We start from the raw sequence: 23,702 nt of genomic DNA on the forward strand, positions 1-23,702 counted from the left end.
TCTACTATAACATTAAGTCAACATTAAAGGTTACCTGACAAAAACAAAAATAAATGTACTTAAATCTGTGAGAATAACAAAAACGTAAATATAGGCCAACACAAAAATGAAGAACTTTTGGTATCTTTTTTAAGCCAAAATTTTATCCGTCAATACCTACATGCTAAAAAAAAAAAAGTGCCATTTTTTTCTTAATAAAATAGCAGTGGAAAAAGGTCTTGTTTAACAAGTCAAGAAGAAATTCCTTACAGCATTAGCTCATAGCCTTTATAAGCTGAATGATCCAAAAAAAATAGATCTAATACCTACTTCAATTAGCACCTATATGAAAAAAGGTTAAAAACTGTCATTATGTTAATCATGTGCAATAATGTCGTATTTGTCCCTTACCACTGAACAAATACCTTTTTTACTGTGTTAAAAAAAAAAAAAGTCTTCAAAGAGGAAAAAATCACCTTCATACTTAGAGATCTAGCTAGCAGAAGACAGTCTTGAACATATTTCTCTACAAAAGTCATGGACTTGGCTTGTACACCTCTCTCGGTTACTCAGCATGAGCTTGGACAGTACTAGAAAAACATTTGGCTCGTTTCCACAGCTGCTTTCTCTGAAGAGCTGATGGGAGAAAAAAATCCATGCCAGTGAGACACTTCACATCTATCGAGCACCGTACGCAGCCGAGGGCCAAGGCAGCTCTGCAGTTTATTACTCCTGGTGGAAGTTGCTTACATGCTGGACAGCTCTCCTTGGAGCTGCACGCGAGTCCCAGCCTCCAAGCTGCTTCCTCCGAGCTGCTCTGCTCTCCTCACCTCTAAAAGACCAAGATTGTTATAACGACCATTTATCTCTGGTTTTATATGGAGATTAGGGGTTGTTTTGCGGCTCTCTCCAGCCACTCGTTGCCGTGATTTTACAGGACGTGACAAGGAACCTCTTCCGTGGCAATATTACCAGATTTAGAACTAGGGTGGGAAAACTTCACTGCAGGCTCATTACATGGTCCCCTCTGGTGCTGTGTACTCTACCGGTATGTACATGCAAGAAGTGCCTCAGACTCAGAGCCAGAAACTTGGAAAAGAGCAAAAAGTGGGAGACTATTCCTCAAAGCAAGGAAAGTGGCCAATTTGATTTTTCAGAACCTTTGAATTTTCCCAGACAGTGCTGAACACCAGGAAAACTTGCCCAGCTTTCAATGCCAGAAGGGAAAAAAAAAACAACCTAGAATGCCGCTGAAATTCAGTAAATTGTTTCCATATACTTTTCTAAAATGGATATGTCTGACCAGGATTTCGTTAGTGATTTTTTTTGGCCAAATCTTTCTGGCCAAATGAAGCAAGTCCATTCAATCAACTCAGCAGAATTTGCTTGTCTGTAGAGCAATAACTTTTTAGTGTAACATGACAGACCCAAAGAATTCATGAAAACTTCATGACAAAAAGCATTAAAAGTCTTTGTTAATTTTATGAAACACCGTGGGTGCTCTTGCTTTTGAGGAGCGAGGAACTTGACTGGCACTTGTATAAATGAGTAAAAAAAAAGAGTTTGACTGTTCCTGTTCCTACACGATGGCAACATCTTCCCTGAAAGGAACATTTCTTGTTTAAGACCTCAATCTATGACTGCACAGACTTCGATTGAAGCCTGCTCTCTGCAACCCTAGGCTAGTCAGTAACTCTTTCTCTGCCAATTTCATATCCATACTTCACATCATTTTGTATTTTCAGCATTTTACACTAAAAGTGTTAGAGTCTGAGCACCTCACAATAAGGGACGTGTACAAACCATGGTAAGAAGCTATTAATTTTGGAGCTGGAAAATTTTTTAAATCATTTCAAAGAAAAAAAAAAAGAGTGAATTATTTATTAGCAAGAAGAATCCTTTGATATGTGTGTGATAATCTGTGTGGCAGCAGGTGAGTGGCTTTGGATAAAAAAAAAAATAAAAATCTAAACTGTGGCGTTTCCAGTTCATGCAGTTTGGACAAAAGTCCTCAGCCCAAATGCTGTGTCGTAACCTATTGTTCTTGATAGAAAATAAACAGACCATGCTCATTGTCTGCACCTTGTGGAGTCTGAGACCTAGAAATGTCTTATAATGCATCTTCAAAACAGTTTAATATGTGATAGCAGAGCAGTGTTGTTTTTTTTTTCCACAGCCTACGTTGTTCATAAATTGGATAGACTAAAAATGCTATCAATTCAAACTCACAAACCCTGTTAAGTCTCACACAGTCTCATTGTTTGAAACAAATCAGTATTTTAAAAGAGTTGTGGTTGATCTCTCTGGGAAAAATAATGCTTGGAGAAAGACTGTTGAAGAGAACAATGTATTATTCCCAGCACTGAAAGTTTCAAAAATCTCCGCTTCCTATTTGCTTTATACAAATGACAGTTTTATACCTTTTTTGCTCATCCTCAAATATTTACCATCTAATCACATGCATCTGAGAGTATAACATGCTCATCACAAACTGCGGTTGTACTTACTTGACAGTCACTCTGTTCGATGTGTCCTGCAGGTCACCAGGATCAAACAGCTGGGATTCTTTAAGTCCCAACTCTTTGCAGCCTCTTAAGAATAAGATGATATTATCCTGAAACGAGGCACAAAAAAAAAAAATTACTTTTAACTTTTCTTACTTTGAAAAGGTAATCTTACTGAACCAACATCTCCCTAATTCAGCAACAGCTCACTGAGTCGCATCGTTAGCTAGATGAAGAACCAAAGCCATTGCCAGTCACCTATTTTAGTAAGACAGCGTGCTTTGCTTGAAAACCAGATAAATATGAAATAAAACTCTCTCTCTCTATATATATATAAACTAACTGCAACGAGTTTGTTGAATTTTCTCTTTCCAAACCCAGATGTTGGCAACTTCTTTAAATGAAAAGGCCCTGATAATTTCCCCACCTACTGCTGTAGGAAGCCAACAAAAGTTCAGCATGTTACAAGGCAGAAAAGAAATGGCTGGATTTCTGAAACAAGTGGGAAAGGCAGGTATGGAACATCCTGCCATCATTTAAGCAAACGGTTTGTTCAGAAAACGTTCTGCATGTCCATACAAACACAAGCCAGTTACTCCTATTTCACACAACCATCTTCTTGCGCCTCTGACCTTAACCTGCCAGAAAAACCTCTTTGGGAAAAGAGGTAGGTGCTCTCTCCACAAATAAGAAGCCTGAAACTACACTTTAGATAACCACCGTCTGTAAGCAGAAGCAACACCAACTTCGTAATACCATTCATGGAGGATTTACACTTTGCAGCGTGACTTACTGTTGCATTAACCAGTAACTGAAATTAAGCCCAAACTGATGCAAGCCTCTTTCAAACCAAACAGGGCTGAAGGCACATGGGTTTGCGTGGAGGGATTTAATCTGTATGTGTGCACAGATGTTTAATGTGTATTTTATACTTACACATACGCACATATACCACCACCCCTTTTACAGAACCAGAGAAGCTTTCTTATGTAGATAAGAGCTGAAGATCAAGCGAACAAGTTACCAGATATATACACTGCTAACTCAGCAGCTGCAATGACACGTGTGTGAACAAGTGAAGATATAACGTACAGCTTGATATCCTCTAGGGCCTCTCATCTTCAACCTCCAGCAGGAGGTGACCTGCCCTACGAGCAGGTAAGAGGAGAAGCCCCACAGTGTGTGGCGGACACCTGAAGGACAGACTCCCACCTGTATAAAACTTAGGAAGCAAAGGCCTGAAGAGAGCTCTCACCTCCTGGCTACCCCAGCGTGGCAGCGTGCAGCAGGAGCCCAGAGCTGTCCCCACGTCCGCTGCCAGGCTTTTGTTGGTGTGCTCCTGACGCAGCCCCCTTTACGCTGCCAGGGCGCAGCCATCAGCATGCTAATCGCGAGGGCTCCCTGCGTGCCAGCAGCCTCGCGCACAAAGCTTGCTGTCACCAGCCACCCCGCAAAAAAATACGGACCTCGAAATTTAGAGGAGTCCAAATCTCCCTTTCTTCCCTCTGGCTGAAGCTTAACAGCCCTGGAAGGGAGCCAGAGGGAAAGGAACAGCGGTCGGGAGAGCAGAAAGCCCATAACCTGGAGAGACAGCATCATTCATGACATGAAAAGATGCTTGTAAAATTCTCCATCTGGCTTACTGTTTGCATGACAATTTTTCCACAGTATTTCCAACTGCAACATGAATAACTCTTGTGTTTAGCCTTTGAAGGCGGACAGTTCTGGTCATTTCCAAATGGCGGGTGGAGCGATGTGTAAACCTAATAAAAATGCAAAAGCATTTTAAAAAAGAAGTTCCCAACAACACTTCCTAACAAAAATACAGAGGACATACAGGACACAGTAACTAAATAGGTTTAGAAAACAATCAAGGGAGGGGAAACTCTGGGGATAACTAATTGCACCCATCCTTATGCCAAAAGTTCACATCCAAGTTATGATAAGCAGGAATGAAAATATCAGTCATTTGGCAGCAATTTACTTTGGGCTCTCAGTTCTTCTGCTGATGAACAAATGTCCACTTCTCAAAAACAAAAATCACAGTGTCACAACCCTATGCCTGCTTTTGTACATGCTTCCATTTTGATGGTCATTGTAAAAATAACATTTGCCAGCAGTCGCTAACACCATCGCCCTCAGGAAGCTGGTACTTTGTATTGGCACAAATAACCATGCATGTCAACAAGGCGCAATCACTGAACACAGACAGAAGTTTTTGCTTCTGTTAAGAATCTCAGAGTTTTTATTTCTCGATGGTACTAAAAATGGCCATTTATTTAAAAGGATAAAACAACAACGATTGTTTTCAAGTGGCAGATACTCAGGTAAACCTGTCTAGCCTGCCTATCCCCAAGCCAAAATGTACCTCACGATACTACAAAACTAAGTTTTTCCTGGTTTGTTTCAGTACAGCTGAAACTTGTATTTGTCACTTCCATTAAGACACTGCAGAACAGCACTCCTAAATCACGAAAAGGGGAAAGGAGTCTTATCATTACCACCCAAATCCTAGGAAAGCCTTCTCTCTGGATTACTACACCTGTCACTGGCCAAGTCCTGGTTTCTTCAGTTCTCAAAAAATTTTGTTTATATTTTTTGAGAGAAAATACATTTCTGTATCTGTGAGCTCTACCTACTCATTTTTTGTAGTTGCCTAAAAGTAGTGTTTCTTTGCTGCTGTTGAAGTAACTAAAGAAGGAAAAAAAAAAAGAGGTGCTGCACAGAAGCAGTGATGTGTCTAAAATATCCCTCTTTACCTTCAATAAGGGACTGAAAACACACAGCTAGCGTGCATGTCCAGCTCCGTACAACTTGGCAAAGTTAAATGGGTCACGCAAGTGGGTCACAGTGCAGTGGCAAGGATCGCAGCCCAGTCAGCTGGGCTGCCTCAGTTAGCAGGGCAGTATCTTTTACAGTGCGCTCAAAGACAACGCTCCCTGTCCCATACACATATGGGCACAGGACCAGAATTCGGTCCCTCCTACAAGGCAGTAACACACGATTTTCTTAATACTTGCAGGGAGATGATAATGCCTTTCTCTGAGCGGTTACTGGCTGCAATCACAGAGCTGGAGCAGATGGAGGATCAGTTGCTTGGTCAGCACATCTTTTCCTTCATGCCCGGGGGACCCACAACTGTCTCCTGCTGCCTTCTTGTGGTTTTGGTTCACACCACTAGTCAGTGACTCATTTCAATCAAGCATCTTCTCGTTTTGTCCTTCGTATACCCAGAGGAAGAGTGAGTTTAAAGATTACAGCCTGAATTTCTTTTGCAAGCTGTACAAGATTTTAGAACAGAAAAGCAGCTTTTATCTGTAAAATAACCTAAGCTATAAACAGGTTGCTTACAGAAGACAAATGCTCCAGTGTGGTGACAGATAAAGGACACACTGACTAAAGCACAGGATACACTGACAAGTCGAAAACTAAATGCTTTGTGCTTGCCTAAGCAGAGCCATGACAGTTGCTATTAGGTCAGCACTGTAAAAGCAATGAAACTTACTCACGAATGTCGGAAATGCAAAATTTATCAATTAAAATGTTTTGCTATCCTGAATTTCAGAACAGAAAAATTAACCGACACAAAAGACAATGAGCTTTCATGGGCAAAGACAGCCACGGACCAGCAGGAAGGGCTGGGAAGGAGCAGGGATGGACAATCAGGAGTGCGGGGCACTGGCTCCCCGGGTCAGCAGGGAGCATGAAGCTCAGCCCCAGCCCTGGGAAGGAGGGAACATAAAGCCTGAACATACCCTCAGTTTGCTCCTGTTCTCATGCTGCATTGCAGCACCGTCACCTGGCCATACACACCGGTGTGCAACTCACAGGGGGGTGCAACTTTCAGGAGCGTGCAACATGCATGGGTGTGCAACGTGCAACCTCACCTCTACAAAACCCTTTCACCATAATGCATAACCAACCACAGATAATGCATACGGGAACGGAGGCAGAGGGACTGCACCTCCATAAAGGTGCAGGGAGGGAGATTACAATACTCACTCATAACATTTGGGGGTTGTTTTTTAAAAGATGGATAATGTATATAATGTATAGATTGAAAAGAATGTTCATTGTATAGCTTCGGGTTATTTTCCTTGCACACGAAGTGGAGCACAAAATCCTAAATCCCATAAAAAACAACAGAAATTGGCAGTTGTGTAGGACAGACACCCTGGAAAGCCACCACAAATTCACACAGTAGCACTGCCAACACACAGGATAGTTCAAGCTAGCGAGAATCAAATATTCACAGCAGGCAAATTCCCTCCATAGGATCTGCTGATCAGATACAATGGAAAACAGCCTGAATTTGGCCCACTTCCACTGCTTTCATCTGTCACAATAGCACACTAAGTATTCTCGCTGGATCCACGCTGCAGATCAGAAGTGCGGCTTATCGCTGTGGAACGATCCTTCGTCAGATGTACCACAACACGGCCCGGATTAGATACACGGATAGACGCAGGGCAAGCAAAAGAAACCCCAGCTATACGTCTGCGCAGGGTACATGTCACAGCCCAAAGTCTGCGGTCTCCTGAGCTGCCGGCAGCACCGCGCTGCTGGGCAGGACAGCTGCAGACAACCAGGTGGCATTTTTCATCTCTGGAATGCTGAAATTTTCTCTGTTCCAGAATAAATTGAATATTTCTAAAAATATCTATTTCCAAACCGCTTTTCGGAGCAATTTCGAATTCAGGCTCTTAAAAGCCTTGTGTTTACTCTCAGCATTTCTTCCTAATTCCCTCATTTTTCCATTTTATGTAAATAATTAATGATGAGCGTTTATTTTTGTAAAAGCACTGGGTCCCGACCGATTCACAGCCCGAATGAAACATTCGTGTCCATCAGGGAAGAACTTTTAGGAGAAGGGCTGAGAACTTCTATGTATATTTTACTGTATGTAGAGTATGCTCTCCTGCATACGCAGTAAAACAACGCTTTCACAAAACACTGTTTTCTGTGAGATTTCAAGTCAGTGGGTTGGCAGCGATGCTCTCAAAGCCAGGCCATGTCCCTTTAGATACCTGCAGGTAAAGGCCTCACCACACGAGAACTGAAGAGAAACCCCACAGGAGCATTACGGGGGACGGGTTTAAGGCCACATAACAGGATTCCTGCCTCATGTAGCCAGCATTAAATGCAAGGTGGGGCAGAACAGAGGGTGGGTGACCTTGGAGCAAGGAGGGAAAGGAGAAGATCCCCGCCACCGGTCTGACCCAGGGCAGCAGGCCCCGCAGCGGCAGCAATGACGGCCAGGTGAGCAGGCACTGCAAAAACCCCACCACACTCCACAACCTCATCTTGGCCCCAGATACCACCCCAAAGACAGCAAAAGAATGGTAAAAAGGCAACTGGGAACAGAAGGAGCAGGCTGTCGTACGGCAGCTGCCTCTTCTCCCTCCTCAGAGCAGCGCTTCCCAGCACCCAGACAGACAGAAAACAGGAGAAGGGCAAAGGGGAAAATTATTACAGTGTGCGCGATCATGTGAGCCCCTAGGAGAAAAAAATAGGCCCAGAGAATAAATACAGTGATGATTAGATTAAAATGAGAAGAATAACACAGTGGCAGAAGGTGAAGTTGTACGCCTCTGAAGGCAGGGCTACAGGAATAGCAGGGAAGAGGGCCAAGTTTGCCTGGAGCGCCAGCGGCAACAGTACCTCTAAGAGCTCAGCAAAAAGACAACACAGACTGTCTTGGCAAAGAAAACCTAGCCTTTTTCTGCTTCTGTTTGGGCAACTGACAAGGAAGGGATGCGTCTCCTCAAGCCCTGCTCCATTCTCTCCAAAAGGGAAAAAAAAAGAAAAAAAAAGAATTAAAAACTCCATGAAGAAAGTGGGTCTGTTGAGAGCAGGCTGCACCTACACAAAACATACCAGAAACCCCAAAGGTGGCTCTAAGAAATCTCAAGCAGTATCTAGGACTGCCGGGACACGTTCTGTACCAGACCCTGAAGATGTAGCTGGAAGTGCCAAATTCCTATCAAGGTGCTTAAACCTTGCTGCTTCCAACCAGACTTACAAGCTACAGGTGCCTAGATCAAGAAGACGCTCCGTTTATCTTTTCAAAGCTGCTCTTAGCAATTTTGGCATCCAACAACATCTTTTGCTGATAGTTCCAATCATTAGAAGCACATTCAATGTACATTAATGAAGTATTTTAACCAAAAATAATAATTAAAACAAAACAAAACCATGCCATGAGAATTGGCAGGGGGAATCTAAACACAAGCACAAAACTGATGAAAAGCATTACACAGACCAAGTTGTGAGTACACTTGTCCTTCAGCTATCAAAAAGCACATTGTTTAAAACTAAAAGCTTGCAATTCTTTGAGAAAATCAGAAGTCCAGCAGCAGTACTCAGTCTTAAGAAATCCTTTGTTGTTTTCCTACATCTGTCCTTCACCACTGGGTGATTTGCTTTTTTAAAATCTTTGCCCTGTAACAAATTTCAAACACATCTGTAAGTTTCTTAGGTGACCCAGGGTATTACGATGGTTGTAACCAAAGTCCCCCCAAAGGAATGGCCATATTGTGCATAATGAAAGGCAAACACAAAAATATAAAATGGCATTGCATGTCCTGGGCAGGTAGTGAAAATTTCATGCTGGGTACGGGGAGCAACCTGGGTGTTGAAGGAAATGGATGACGTATCTTATTTCTGCAAATTTTTAACATGAGCTTAAAATCCCTGCAGCACTGTATGATATAAATGGAGGAAGAAAGAACATAAGCAAGAGCAGCTTTCAACTCAACAGGCGAAAGCAAACCACGGGGGGGTGGGAGGGGTGCACGCAGCACGAGCACACAGCAGACCCTATGACTCACTAGCTAAGCAGGTCCTGAGATTTCTCCTTGCTGCATCAGGTCATTATCCCTGAAGGCATAAATAAAACATTATACAAATGGGGGCTCAGCAAACATCCTAGTCTTTGGGGGAGAGAGCAATCAGATGATGTGTATTCCCTCCAATTTGCCAGACCCAAGATACACCCAGAGATGGCTTTGTTTACAGCAATGGAGACAGAACAAAGGGGAAAAAAAGCCCACATCATTTTCAGGGTATTCACTGGCTCTGATACTGATGAAATCATAGCCAGATGTCAGCATCCACCCAATCTTGGAGAGGAGGTGCCTATCTGATGCCATATCCTATGGTAATAGCCATACTATAGCCAAGGAAGAGGTGAAGATTTCCTTCCAGCTTGTTTTCCACAGCTGTTTAGATCACAGTGCTTGGCATGCGAGGGTTTGCGCCCCATTTTCATTGCTTCTTCTGTTACCCACTTCTCATATTTTTGATGAATAAAGCCCATCAAGAGCAGGGTTTAAAACAAAACAAACAAACAACAAACAAAACAAAAAAAACCCACGTACATTGCAGTGCAGCCAAGGACTCCTAGAAGCTGCTGGGAATTCAACTTGCAAATCCCGAGTCCAATGGGTAAAACCACCAGGAGAGGGGAAAACACCATAAGAAAGAGACGAACCAACAAATAAACAACTAAAACCTGGTTCTTTCTGCTGTGATGGAAAGGGCTGTTATTTACCACGCTCTGCCCTGTTGATTGGGCTATGGAGAATGTGTTGGGGAAAGAGCTACAAAAAAAGAGGAGAATGAAACATCACGCCAGCAATGTTCTCAGTGCAACCAGCATTCAGCATCTGTGGCACGCACCCCTTCTCACCCATCCTCCTGGCAATATTGGTGCTACCTGAAGGAGGGGAAAAAAAAAGTCATGAAGACAAATTTGACCTTTATTTGCACTCACATTTTTAGGTACTGTTTTAGGACTGCTAGGAGCATGACTATCCTAAACACAGATTTCAAGGGACTCTCAAATCACGTTTAGTGCCGCACCATTTCCCTCCTGGGGAAACTGGATATTCTCCATTCTCAGTGCATCCCTGTGGCAGCTGCTCCCACAACTGAGATCTACAATGAAATACAAAAACGGGCAAAAAATTCACAGCTAAGAAGAAAATGCTGTTTTCTAAATTTGGTTTGTTTGTGTGATTTATTATCAGGGCATGTTGTGTTAAGGAAAGTACTCAGTATGACTACCGGCTTGGAAGATCTCAAAGACAGCCATCCCAAACAAACTGCTTCAAGTAAACTAAAATACTTAGACTTTAAATCTAGAGTTGTAAATCATAACTATTATATCACACTATGAAAGCTTATCAATCTGCGTTAAAAAAAAAAAAGAAAAAAAAGAAGGAATTCATAAATGAATGAAGTTGAATTACCTTCTGAGTTATATACCCAAAAAGTACTCCCTAGGGGTAATCCCAAGGAACATTGCAAACCGCTTATGCTCCAACACAAACGTGTCTTTTACACTTTACATACAGCAATCAGCTACAGCCAAACGCTGCTGAACAAACCTTTACCTCTCCTGACTGCTGTCAAGGCAATCGTGTGTTAAGCCACAGCACAACAGATGTTTCTCAAAAGCTATTTATATACATGTTCCTGCTAAGACATTGTACTGTGCTGGTAATGAAGATTACTTATGTGAAGCAAGTCTATGTGCTCAATTTTTACCATGTTTTCCTTAAATATATTTGTAGATCTATTACAAAATACTACCTTTTCTCACATAGCCTACCTGCCTTTCTCTGCCTCCAGATTCCAGGCTTCATAGAATCATTTTATCACATCTGACATCTCAGGGCACTGTTACCCTATGCCTGCTCTCTATATTTTGACTTGGCTGTTGAGAAAAAAAAAAAAAAACAAACATTTTTTCCAGGAAAGAAAATTTTCTCCACCTGAAAAGGTGTGTCTGAGGGTCATTTGTTACTTGCCTAGCACAATACATTATGAACCAGTATAAGAAACTTAAAGCACATCTGAAAAAATACTTCTCATCCTACAATCACTGTACTATTCCTAGTTTTTCTCTTTTACTACAAGCAAAGCAGATAGCAAGGACAAAAAGAATAACTGGAAATGAGCAACAGAGAGATTTAAACCTGACACTTCTCTAGTACACCGGAACCTGATCAATCATATAAGCAAAGCTATAGTGGAGTTATAGCCTTAATTCCCATCTTCCCCTTGTCATTTATCAGCTGTCTTCCTACTCAGGCACAAAGGCAGATCACATCGAAACTGCAAAGGTACAAAAGAAACTGGTATCTAAAATTGAAATCAAATTGACATGAAACCTCCAAAGGTGAATGCATGACCACAACCTGGCAGCCTCATAATGCCTCTTCTAATAGCAGCAACTGTTAAGATGACTTTACTTTCTTGCCCCTTTCTTTTATGAGGTATGCTCTCTTTTGCCTGGTATATTAAGCAAAGCTATCTGTTGTTTCAGCCAACGAGCAGGAAGAGTTGGCCAGCACTCTGACTTCTCTCAGCAGACAGCAATCAGCTACGCAAGGATCAGGATACTGCACCGCCAAAGCAGCTGGGGGGCCTCTGTGTCCCGATATCCAATACAGCTGCTGTAGGTGGGCCTCAAAAGATGCAAGAAGGCTGCCTGGGGGGGCTGAGGGTCTGGCAGTAGCTGTTAAAATCAGACCAAATCTCTATTCCCGAAGGCAAACAGCAAAATAGTGAAACAGCCAAGGAGGACTCATTCCTGTTCAGTTCGTGACCTCCGCAAAAAAAGCAACAAATTCCTTTTCTCCTTTCAAATTAAACATCTACTCTTTATTGCCAAGGAATATGTTTTAATAATCTGGGGTGTTCAAGGTTTGATAAACATCAGAAATCTCTTTGCTGCTGTTACATGATACCTGAAATACATCTTCCCCCCACTCACAGCTTTGCATTTTCATGCCAACATTACATAAAACATACTGGACTTCTTTAACGTACAGGTTGGGGTTTCCTTGCAAATACTTCTAAAAGAAGCCGTTCAAGTCCAAAAAACACCTTTTTTTTTTTAATTGGCTTTTTGTACTGAATGAAGTTCCAGCACATTCCAATTGGAAAACCTACATTATTGTTTCTATTTTCAGCTAAAAAAAATAATTTCACATGTAGATGTCTAGAACAATTTCAGTGAGGAAAGAAAGGGGAAGAAAATAATTTAGTTTGTTACAAGTAGATTTTATAGACAACCAAAATATCTGTGCAAAAAGCTGTAAAGTAAGTCAGTGCCTATTCTTAACTTTGTCCATATAGATTTTAACTGCCTAAATTACTGAATATCACAACACTCAATCTATATATGTGATGTTTCTTTCTCATATTGGAAAACATGTGTTTGGTGTCCGGTCATCTTGAATATCTCCAGTTTTGGATTTTTAATGATAAATACCCAAGGCAAGATGAGCCACCCAACAGGTTGGCGGCAATTTATGTTCCATCCCTATTCAGCCACCAGCAAAGCAATCCCTAGATGCAATTCAAGAACTAACACGATCATTCATGAAGCTATGGCAGCTGCAAACTCAGGTGGACTACACCGAATAGCCAGCCTAAATTACCACTGTTGATTAAGTCTACAGACATTGTGCAAATATGCCCTTCTAGGGCCACTTGGGAAGCAGGATTCATGGACTACATTTGGATGGCAGCATGGTTTACAGTTCTGAACATCAAGCTTTCAGGAAGAATAAAAAGTAGTACAATAACATACTGTTTTTAAGACTTTCCTTAAGTTTATGGGCATAAAATCAATGGTTAAAACAAGAGGGAAAGAAAGGAACTCTTCTTTAATGCAGGGTGTTCCTATTGCAAGGCTTTCTCCCAGCTCTTGCAGAATGGTTCTGGTTCTTCTGGGCAGTGGAAAGACAGAAACGGATCTTTCCTCCTACAGGACAGATATTCCTGTACTTCCATTTACTGTAAACATGCTGGAGGTGTATTTGGGGCGTCCTGCTACATCCTACCTCCTGAGAATGCAGAACGCCACAAGGGTAGGGAGATGAACACATGCATTGCACCAAGTCTTACGAACACGAGCTATGGGGTGAGAATGGCAGAAATAGCTTGTCACGTCTCTTAGTGGTGGGAAAAGAGAGAGGAAACAAATCAGCTCTCAGTGATAAATCATTCCTATCATTTCAGCATATATCCTCCTCCCTGCCGTCCTAACTAGACTTCAGATCTCCTTTTGTTCGTAGAGGAAAACAACCAAACCCTGCTTACACCTCAGTCATGAGCAAGGCTAGCAGAGGTGTTCATGCGTCCTACAACAACAAGCTTCCAATTCCTCACCTACTATTTCTGAAAACCTTTACAATTTAAATCCACATTATACGAGTAGACACAACTTAGCTGATAAGCATGTATAAAGGAAAAGGGTAAGCTTAAAGCAATTACTATTTATTCCTTTTTCAACAGAGGGACTCAGACCATAGTTGGTAGATCAGAGAGAGGTGTACCTAGAGCACAGAACCAGCAGAGCCCAGCAAGTTTATTAGGCCAGGCTTCATGGGCCATGAAAGCAGCTGTACTAGCTCCAGAGCCAACAACAAACCGCCAGCAATTTAGCTGAGTTAAAGCCCTGCAGAGCCCCAGTCCCAAGCCAGCTCACATGTCTCCAAACCGCTCCCGCAGACGCATTTTTCTGGAGAACGCAAATGTTACACACAGCTACCCAAAATCAGCTCACGGCCAGCAGGACTTATTGGCTTTGGCAAGAACCTCAACATTGCCCTTCCTAGGGCCTGGGGAGTATCCATCAGGCACAGCACTGCCTTGCCTGAACGCATGCAACCAGTTCAGGCTCTGCACCGTGCTCAAGCTAAGCAGCCCTGCAGGCTGGAGACCCTACTACAGAGCCACCTGGGACTTACAAGGTCAACAGATGTAGTCCTATTAAAAAAGGGGGTTACAGAGCTATGCGACCACTTTGTGTGATGCGGGGACACTGCCCGAACTGTAGCAGCAGTGCTCCTTGTGCTTGTGCCAGCCAGCCCAGATCTGTAGAGGGGCTTCAGCAGGTTCAGCATTCCCCTGATCCTCATCTGGGGGCTGGAGTTAGATGATCTTTAAGGTCCCTTCCAACCCGAGCCATTCTATGATTCAGTGATTCCATGACCCTGCGCATGACTGTGGAGAGCCTGGAGAGGCAGCCAGCACACGGGCAGTGCCCACTTTCTGGGGCTTTGCATACCTGAAAACCCCAAGGCATGCTCTGCTTTGCCACGAAGCTGATATCACAGCTTTGGGTCACTCACCCCCCCAGGACAGGCAGAAGGTCCTGGACTCGAGCAGCAATCCTACAAGGGCTGGCCTGAGGCCGTGCTGAGCTTCCGTTATCTGGTATACCCAAAAGACAAGGTTATAAGAAGTATATAAACAGTATTTGTGTCCAGCTGTACAGTAGAATAATTCATCCTGGAAACTATGAAGGAGAATACTGACCACAGTCTGAAGTTTTTTGATCTGCAATTTCCTTACATAACAGTTTGTACACAGGACTAAGCGCTGGATTTCTAACACTTCTCACTAAATTTCAGCCAAAAGAATAGAATAAGCAATGTGAACGACTCTTGGGAAGATAAAACTATCTGCAAGAATTTTTATGCAAGTACTGTGACAACATCGAGTACAACTGCAATGACACAGTTCTTCAAAAATATCAGAAAGCCTAGAATCCAAGCAGTTTCAGTTCTCTAAGATCGTATTTTAGAAAGTAAATTTTAATCAGGATTGGGTGGCTCAAAAGATTGGGTGGCTCAAAAGATTGGGTAATAGTATTTAAAAAAGCAAGTGATTAATCTGTGATCAACCAGAGAGTAAGGACTAAAGAGCATTTAAGGTCTCAAACACCCCTGGAAACCAGCCAGCTTAGCCTAATGCTATGGGTGCTGACTCCAGGCAGATTTGGGAATTTATACTTTCTCACGCAGTCCTCATGCTTATGAGTAGCTTCCTCTAAATTTAAGTAGAGCCACTCCATGATTCTCCCCAGAAATCTACACTGTAGTCATGCTTATGAAAAGCTAGCGACATTTAGACCCCAGGCTTACTGATGATGCCATGCTGACAAATGCCTTGTTTCACCGTTACCTTTCTCAGAATATCTGTGTTGTTGCTAAATTACAAGCTTCTGAAGTCACATCCTATGGTTTTCAAATACCATACAGCATCTCATGTAAAAGGGATGAAGAGATTCCTACCAGTAAACTTGATACTTACTTTTCTGGAAAACACATTTTGATCACTGTTGACTGTACTATTCAAAGATCTGAGATGCTCGGAAATCAAGGCCAGGCATTCTGAAGATACAGCTCCTAAGCTCCTTCAAACTAATAATTATATGGGATTGACTTTTTCTCTGTTGGTTGTTTTAGACAGAATGAAAGAACAAGCAACAACTGGTGTTGTATTTCTGAAGATAAAGTATCACCCACTCTGAGACAATTCTGCTAATGCCCTGCTCACTCAAATATTTGTTTGTCTGCAACGCTTCTCTGAGAGGATGTAATTACCTCGCTTATTCCTCGTCTAAAATTCTTGTCCACTGAAATATTAAATTCCACTCAGCCACTCTTCAGCACTGTAAAAATAAAATACAGGCATGCATGCTAAGAAGGAAGATGAAGCTAGCCTCATCCCGTTTCTCAAATAAAACAGGAAAAAAAAAAACAAAATCCAGTCCACAAAGACAAACTGTCAGGTTTCTTTTTACCATAAGTTTGTTCCTAAACACTGACTTTGTAGCAAATTTTACCTGCCTTTCTGGTGCACAAGAAAGCACCTATTTATTTATTTCTACTGGCCTCTTTGGAGGCTTTTACAGAAGTTCAGACAGAACTCTCTGAGGAATGTTCCATATGATTTACAAGTTTGCAACTAATTTTGCCAATGATTAATGCAACTCCTGCATTTGTTCATAATTTGTTTTATGAAAGAATATACATTATGTCCAATATATACTACCAAGCCTGCAGTGGCTTTTATTTGGCAAAATTTGCTTATATTTTATCTGAAAATAAATACCACAGCAAAACAGCATGTCTGTGTCAGATGTGTGTGGTGTTCTCGGGACATTTCAAGTTATGCTTTTCATGAAATTGTTGTGGTTTAAGAAGCAACTACTGCCTGACCTCTTTGGGGATAACAGGAGAAACTTAATGAAAGAAAACATCCGAGAATTGTACAATGAGAAAGGGTTTTTCTATTTCTGCACGTCAGGTAAAAGCTGTATAAATTGTTTTTCTACATCAGCAGTTGAGAGAGTTTTATTAGTTTGTGCTACTGACCTGTGCAGACAGTTTTCTGGCACTATTTTCACAACTTGTACAGTATCGCCTCAGTTATCCAGATCTTCTTGTTATCCCAGCAAGGGTCAAATTCCTGACATGTATTAATTACGCTGAAAATTACCCTGGATTACTTGAAACCTCAAATAACTGATCCTATTCACCGTCCTCCCTTTTAAATAACAGAGGACACACTGTGTGGTGGTGCTAATACTTTGTAGCTGATCCCTATAACTCCAGAAATTAATACAGAAACGTCACACTTCTTACCTAGCAGGCCTGCTGGCTCTGGTCTGGAAACCAGGACCAAAATGCAGATGTAGTTTGCAGAACCATCCTACTCATTCACATGGCTGTGGAGCAGGAGGTAGGAAGGACAGACAGCAAGGTTAAAAACAAAAACCCCCAAACAGCATTCCTGATCCACGCGCTGCTGACCAAGGAGATGGAGCCGCTTCATAGTACCGTGCTCTGAAGCTGACAAAATGACCTTGAATCCCTCCCGCCGTCAGCCAAAGCCTAGCGGCTGCCTGCACAATAAGCACACGTCCCACTGACACTCAAGCTTTTTGTATGTGGGATTCCTGGTCTCCGTCTCCTCACACGCCTCCCACCCCAGACCCTGGCAATCAGGCCCCCGATGTACCCACCGAGCAGCCTCGCAGGAGCCTCGACGCCGAAGTTACCGGAGCTGGGACGTGCAGGTGAGAAGGCCGAGGCCCGCGGGCAGCGCGCACGTCCAGCCAGCGCCGGGCCTGAGCTCTGAGATCCCCGACACTGTTGCTAGGTAGGGCACGGTAAAGATAGGATCGGTTTTGGAAAAAGCCAGCAAGCCTCCTTCCGACCGAACTAAAAACAGTATCCAAAGGACAAGAGTGATGTGGCAGCTTTCGCTAGGAGAGGTTATTAGCAGCAGCCAGGGCCGCTTGGAAACACCAGTGGGATTTGCTGGCGGGGCAGCCGGGCCACCCAACACACAACCGGCTCCCCAGTTATATATGGCAAGAAGCAAGCAGAGCAGCAGCGGCCCGGGCTATCAATTTATGGCCTGAAGTTTGTCACACCAAGACAGGTGCAAGGGTGAGATTCACACCTGGCATTCAGTCCAGCGTGCCTCCCAGTGATACCAACATCAGTACTGGAAAAAAGGAAGAGAAGGGGAGCTGGGGGGAAGCATGTTTACCCTTGGCTGGAAGGGGAAACACAAACTGAATTCTAAATTCTGCAGGAGAACTAGTACAAAGAGAAAAGCCGAGGTGGCGAAGCAGCGTATAGCACGGCCTGAAACATGTTGCCTTGAGCTGAGCAGACACCCGCATGCATGCACACATTTAGCAAGTTCAATACTTATTTAAAAGTCTGAAAAGAGAGCTCCCTTTCAGGCGTCTCCCAGCAATAGATCAGCGCCCACTCCGGCCCCCCACAGCAGCAGACAGTCCCCACCTCAGCGACAGCGCTGCCTGCATGAGGATTAGGGGCAGAAGCAAACAAAAGTGGCAACAGAGCTAGGACTTGAGCAGGACGCCACTCTGAACAGATGAGGGCTGCCTCTGTACCGCAGTAGTAACTTTCTAGACCATTATTTATATGGCTTGTCCAAAAATGAATGGGTGATCCTCCCTAGGAAGCCGTGGGGTGGGTTTCCACACTGTAGCACAAGGCCACGCAGCCTTCAAGAGGTTAACAGCGGTGTTGATGTACCTCAGTCAGACAGCTCAGCCTACCGCCGCATTTTTGCACAAGCAATTAACTAAGCTGCTTCCTTTGCAGCATTAATTTTAACAGGTTTACAATAGTATCATTAGACCTCTGGACATTTAAGAGGAAGCGCATTACAATTGGAAAGTCCTGTGCCAAGAAGGAAGTGAGTGGCTTTAATCCAGGAGCACTGAGGAATGCAAAAGGCAAGGAGACTTCAGTGTCAGATATTTCAGCCTCTGTGAACTCTTGACCACGGCACCAGACTGCAGAATTTCGCCGGGCTCTTCAAGCAGAGAAATCAGTGCACGTGGGTCTTTAAGGCAACTGGGACGTACTCCGCTAGTTTCCCCTTTTGCTCGTTCGTTTTAAGCCAGGGAAACAACTGCAGCGTGATCTTTGGAGGGAGACACGTCCCATCATCTGCATTCAGCACGTACGCTCCTGCTGGTGACACGCACATCATCTGACAGAAAGCCACTCGCGCCGCCCGGAAAGGTTTTCTGCATGGAAACAGTACCAACAGTTGCTAGCAGACGTAAACTGCAGGAGAATTCACCGAGCTGAGCCACAGCCAGCGAGAGATTAGGGGCAGCATTCTTCCTCTACCATCAGCCGTGCACGGGCTGGGGTCCCACCGGGCTGTTGCTAACTTGCAGTTGCTCTCTTGTCACAAAAGGGTTTGGTAATAGGAAGCCTGGGCCCCGCTGGCCCATTTCGAGTTTGCAGATCTGTCGGTCTGACAACAGCGTGGAAACTTTTGTTCCCACTCACCTCGAGGGGGCCGCTCAGGTTAAGAGCTGCCTGGAAGCACCCTCCCGTCTCACATCTCGAGAGCCACTGTCGCCCGGCTATCCAAATTCTCCAGGATCACAAGGATTTTATGGGCAGCAGTACCTGCACCACAGATGCTGTGAGAACGCAGGGTAGCAGCAAATACAGCAAATATTCTCACACCAGTCAGTGCCATTTCCACTGCAGTTAGCTCTCTCTCTGTCAAATAAATACTGGGATCGAGCTGTCCCCTGGAGCAGAGGCTACATGTCACTGAAAAAGACAGTTGAGGATAAGGCAGTATTTATAGCACAGACCCACAGGCTCCAACCTGTGAGAGGCTTTCCAGAATTAAGCAGTGAGAGCCCTAAGTGCAGTTTCAAACACAGCCTTTAAACTGGGAATTTCAGGACAAGACTTTCCCAGATCCCCATCTCCTTTGAGTTTGGCCAATAACTTAAGGATTGCATCCAAGTCTGAACTCCCTAGCTACAGCTTCACGGCTGCTTAACACCGATGGAAGTTCATTCTGGTGCCAGCAGGAATGGCAGCTCCTTCCCTGCCACAGCGAGACGGTTCCTTTCCTCCTGCTCACAAGGCTCCAGCTCTACGACGAAGGAGAAGGGTGGTTTTCAGGCAGCTCACAGTTGCCTGCTCCAGCTAACAGCCGTAAGAGCAATAGCGCTGCATGGTAGAGGGTTTAGGAAAGTCACATTTGGATTAGTTGAAAGCAACCATAGCCTCAGGTCTAGTTTTCCTTGTTAAGGAGAAAATCTGAAAATACAGCCAATAGATACTTTTTAGCCTCAAGACATGGAAAGTCATAGCCCTGCTGATTTTGAGTGTGCTGGCCTACACGCATGCAGCACGCCAGCTCTTTTCTTCTTTCATCCACGTTGCCACACTGCTGAATTTTGCACCAGAAGTCACACAAAGATTGCAGATGCCTGGACATAATCCTAGCAGTGCTGCACTCATCAGAAGGCACAGGCAACACACTCATGCTCAGGGCATGTAATCCCTCCACAGAGAACTCCTGGAAATGCTCAGATGTTGAGGGAAGTCCTAAGTGTCGTCAGCAGGACTTGGCCTGAAGATGCTGGAGACATCCTGCTCGGGAGGCCTTTCATTTCTAAGGAAACGGACAGAGGCAGCACTGGCTTCTTCAGTTCATTTAAGTGCAACCCTAAGCTACACAGAGAATGGCATTTTGTTTGCAAAACTATCGTTTTTCTGATATTTACATATACTAAGACTTTGTTCTTCAAAAGCTTGCCATTTCTGAAACATCACTGGACCAGTCAGTAAACCAACATAATACAACTCATGGCTGAACTTGGAGACCTTAGGATCTGAAATCTAACTAATCTAAAAATTAATCCAGGGGTCAATCTGCATTTTCCACAGGTGCAAGTGAGCTCCTGCTGGAAACCAGCTGCCCTCCCCAGCCCCAGGAAGGACTCTGTCATTTATAGTAAAGGTTAATGCCGTGGTAAGGGCAAGTTCACATTTCAGCTGCCTAGCATTAGGTTTGCAGCAGTAGCAATGTTTTTCTTTTTGCCATTTTCAAATGTTATCCCTACAATCCTTCACTTTATTAAACCTATGTCAAAAAAAAAAAAAAAAAAGAAGGTAAATAATCACTACACAAAGCCTTTATTTGTATAGTTTATAAATAGCATCTTTGGAAGTCACTTGTCCTCCTGCCCAAACAGGTAGGTTCCTTGGTTTTAGTTGAGCACTTTTTTCTTAAGGGTGGAGGTTAGCTAACCCTTCTCGAGGCCAGGCAATAAAACTGTCTGTGTGAAACAGAAAAAAAAAATAGAAAAAAAATCAGAAAAGAACTGCTCCACAGTGACCATCCTCTCGGTTTTGCACACAGAAAAAGTTCTCCTTACCTCAGAATTACATATTAACATTTTAAATTATTCAATGTGAATAGAGTTAATTATAAATCTATTAATTAAAGCCGTGGTTGAAAACTGAAGTGGGGAGTGCAGTCTAAAAACAGGCTGTGAATCAGGAATGCCTGCGATATTTTTGTAAGTGTTATTTATTATTTGTATTAACATACCGTCTAGGAGTCCTGGCCATGGAGCAGGACTCATGGGGTGAGGTGTTAGACAAAAACAGACTAGCAGATGATCCTTCCCACAAAGAGCTTACACATATTATTAGCTCTTGGCCAAAGCAAGTCACGACACTCTCAGTGGCAGTGCTCAGCAGGCACAGGGCACAGTTTAAGCTGACTGTGAAGCTGCACCATTGAACCCTAACCCGTCTGGTTTGGGAACAGGCCACGACAATGTGACAGTTTGCATCCACCCACAGCTGTGGTGCGCAGCACGCACCCTACAAACCTTCACACGTTGGCTGCTGCCATCCTGGCCAACAAGGAAACCGCGCACGGTGCCTGGGTCCTACCTGACAGACTTCACCTGGTGACGAGGGAAATGCTGCTGGGCACTGGCAAGAAGCATGGCAGAACGGGACGGTCTCGTTAGCATGGCAAGCAGGGGTCCCAGCCAACACACAGCTTCGCTCACCGAGGGCACCGCAAGCACTGCGGCCAAGGCAGCACCCGCAGGGAGGGACCTGAAGACCGAACTCAGGTTGGGCTGCAGAAGCTCTGGCTGGGACCAGCGGTGCACAAAGCACACACAAACTTGAAAAATGTCCGTTTGAGAACCAAGCAAGGTGTCCCTTGCCTCAAGTGTTGCCTACAGCCATCCAGCTCTGCTGGCAGCTAGGCGGAAGGCACCCTCCTGGGCATTAAGGTCAGCTCACCAGCCAGACTGCACGATGGACACAAAGACTACCGGGAGCTGGTGTTCGTAGCTAAACTCAGCTCCATCAGTCAAAGGCAAATACAAGAGGTGGGGTCATTTACCCCATTGTTTGTTTGTTTGCTTTTTGATGGCTCACCTCTTACTAATTTTCTATGATTTCAGCCTCGCTCACATCTGTACACCAGGTTAAAGCCCAAACTTGGAGGTCTGGGCAACAAACCCAAGTGCAGCCGTGAAATAAGTCTTTGGTACATATGATATTGTCAGATGGATGATTAGTTTCCAGCATCAAAAGTATGTGTGTTTCTGAGCCAAATCCAACAGCATGGCAAGTACAATCATTTCAACCAATAAAATATTAAACAAAATGCCAGCATTGTGTTTTGCACTAGTTTTTTTTTCTCTAAATGGGAGGAGAAGTATACTTTCTGGACAGTATTTGCATGGTTAATTTGGAGCAATAAAAACTTTCAATTCAGTCTAAAACAACAGGCCACTTGCTCTGTGCTTCCTGCCAAATTTGAACTGATGGCTGTTTTCGTCTTCTCTGATGAATTAACTACACTGTCCCTGTAGATTGTTCCATGCAGGCCCTGTTTACAAACACGCTGGTTAAGAAACACCTGTTAGTTTATTTTTGTATTCTTCATAAAACATAGAAATCTTTGTGCTTACAGCATACAGCTGAATTCATTAAACAGGAATGTTACAAGGTAAAATCTGTCTGGCTAAGATGACACCAAATCAAATAAGCAGGAAAATCTAAATGAAAAATTAATTCAAAGGAAAAATAAAGTGAACTTTTGGGGGGAAAATAAGCTTACAGAAACACTGCAAATGCAAACTTTTGTGTTTTTTTTTCCTCCCTTTCCCAAGGACATTATTGTTGTAGTGTCCATTTACATTACACTACATGATGAGCCAAAGCACACAGTGCTGTTCCAAACCACTGGCCAGACAGTAAGTATTGTTCTAGTCAAACATTCAGATACCAGAACCGAAGGCATGCACAGGAGGTGTAAAGAAACCAATTACTACCAAGAAGATCCACGGAAACCATGACGGAATGGTTTGCATGGGATTTTGCTCTGCTGTTTGATGCCTTGTTTTCCACCAACAGTCACAAAAATGCTTGTGGGATGTGAGTGCCAAGAACTTACTCCTGTTAGACAGTGACGAAATCTTGCTTCTGTTTACTTCACATGTACCACACCTCACACAGCAGGACTTTTTATGGATACAATTGCGCTGGCAAATGAATTTGTGCAGCAGAAATAAGAAGTACAAATTAAGGAAACAAATTATCATGTATTATGAATCTAGACATTACAGTAGAAGCTGGCTCTTTCCAGAAAGTGCTATAAGGAATTAGAGGGAGAGTGAGAAATTAAAAAAAATATATTTCTCATTCTTCCTTCAACGAAAATGTAACACTGAAGTATGACTTAGAAAGATTAATAAAAAACAATAAACATCAATTAAAGGTCCACGTATTTCTCTATCTCCTCAAATTATTTTTAATTCTGTGAAATACATTACACTATATTTGTGTCTTATAATTATATTTTCAGGCTCATATCATGAAGAAAAATCATTTAATTTGCTGAACTTAATTAGAAGTACAAATTCCTGAAAGCTAATGAATGTAATGCCGAAATACTGTTGAGACATCATATGACATCAAAACACATTGGAGTTTATGCAACAGGACAGCATAAAAGCAAATTACCAGCACCAACAGACAGGTAGGTATTCTTGATAAGGTTCATAGCAAGTTC

At 43.3% G+C, this 23,702-nt stretch overlaps 1 protein-coding gene across 1 annotated transcript in view; it reads right to left on the minus strand.

Annotated features, from left to right (window-relative positions):
- LIMCH1 (LIM and calponin homology domains 1) overlaps window positions 1-23,702 on the minus strand; it is a 175,596-nt gene that overhangs the window by 68,329 nt on the left and 83,565 nt on the right. The window contains exon 4 of the mRNA XM_080589355.1: window positions 2,487-2,593. Coding sequence (XP_080445481.1) covers window positions 2,487-2,593 — 107 coding nt within the window. The remainder of the gene's footprint in view (window positions 1-2,486; window positions 2,594-23,702) is intronic.

This window comes from Anser brachyrhynchus (assembly GCF_964034855.1).
Source record: "Anser brachyrhynchus genome assembly, chromosome: 4".
In the NCBI taxonomy this organism is placed as follows: Eukaryota; Metazoa; Chordata; class Aves; order Anseriformes; family Anatidae; genus Anser; species Anser brachyrhynchus.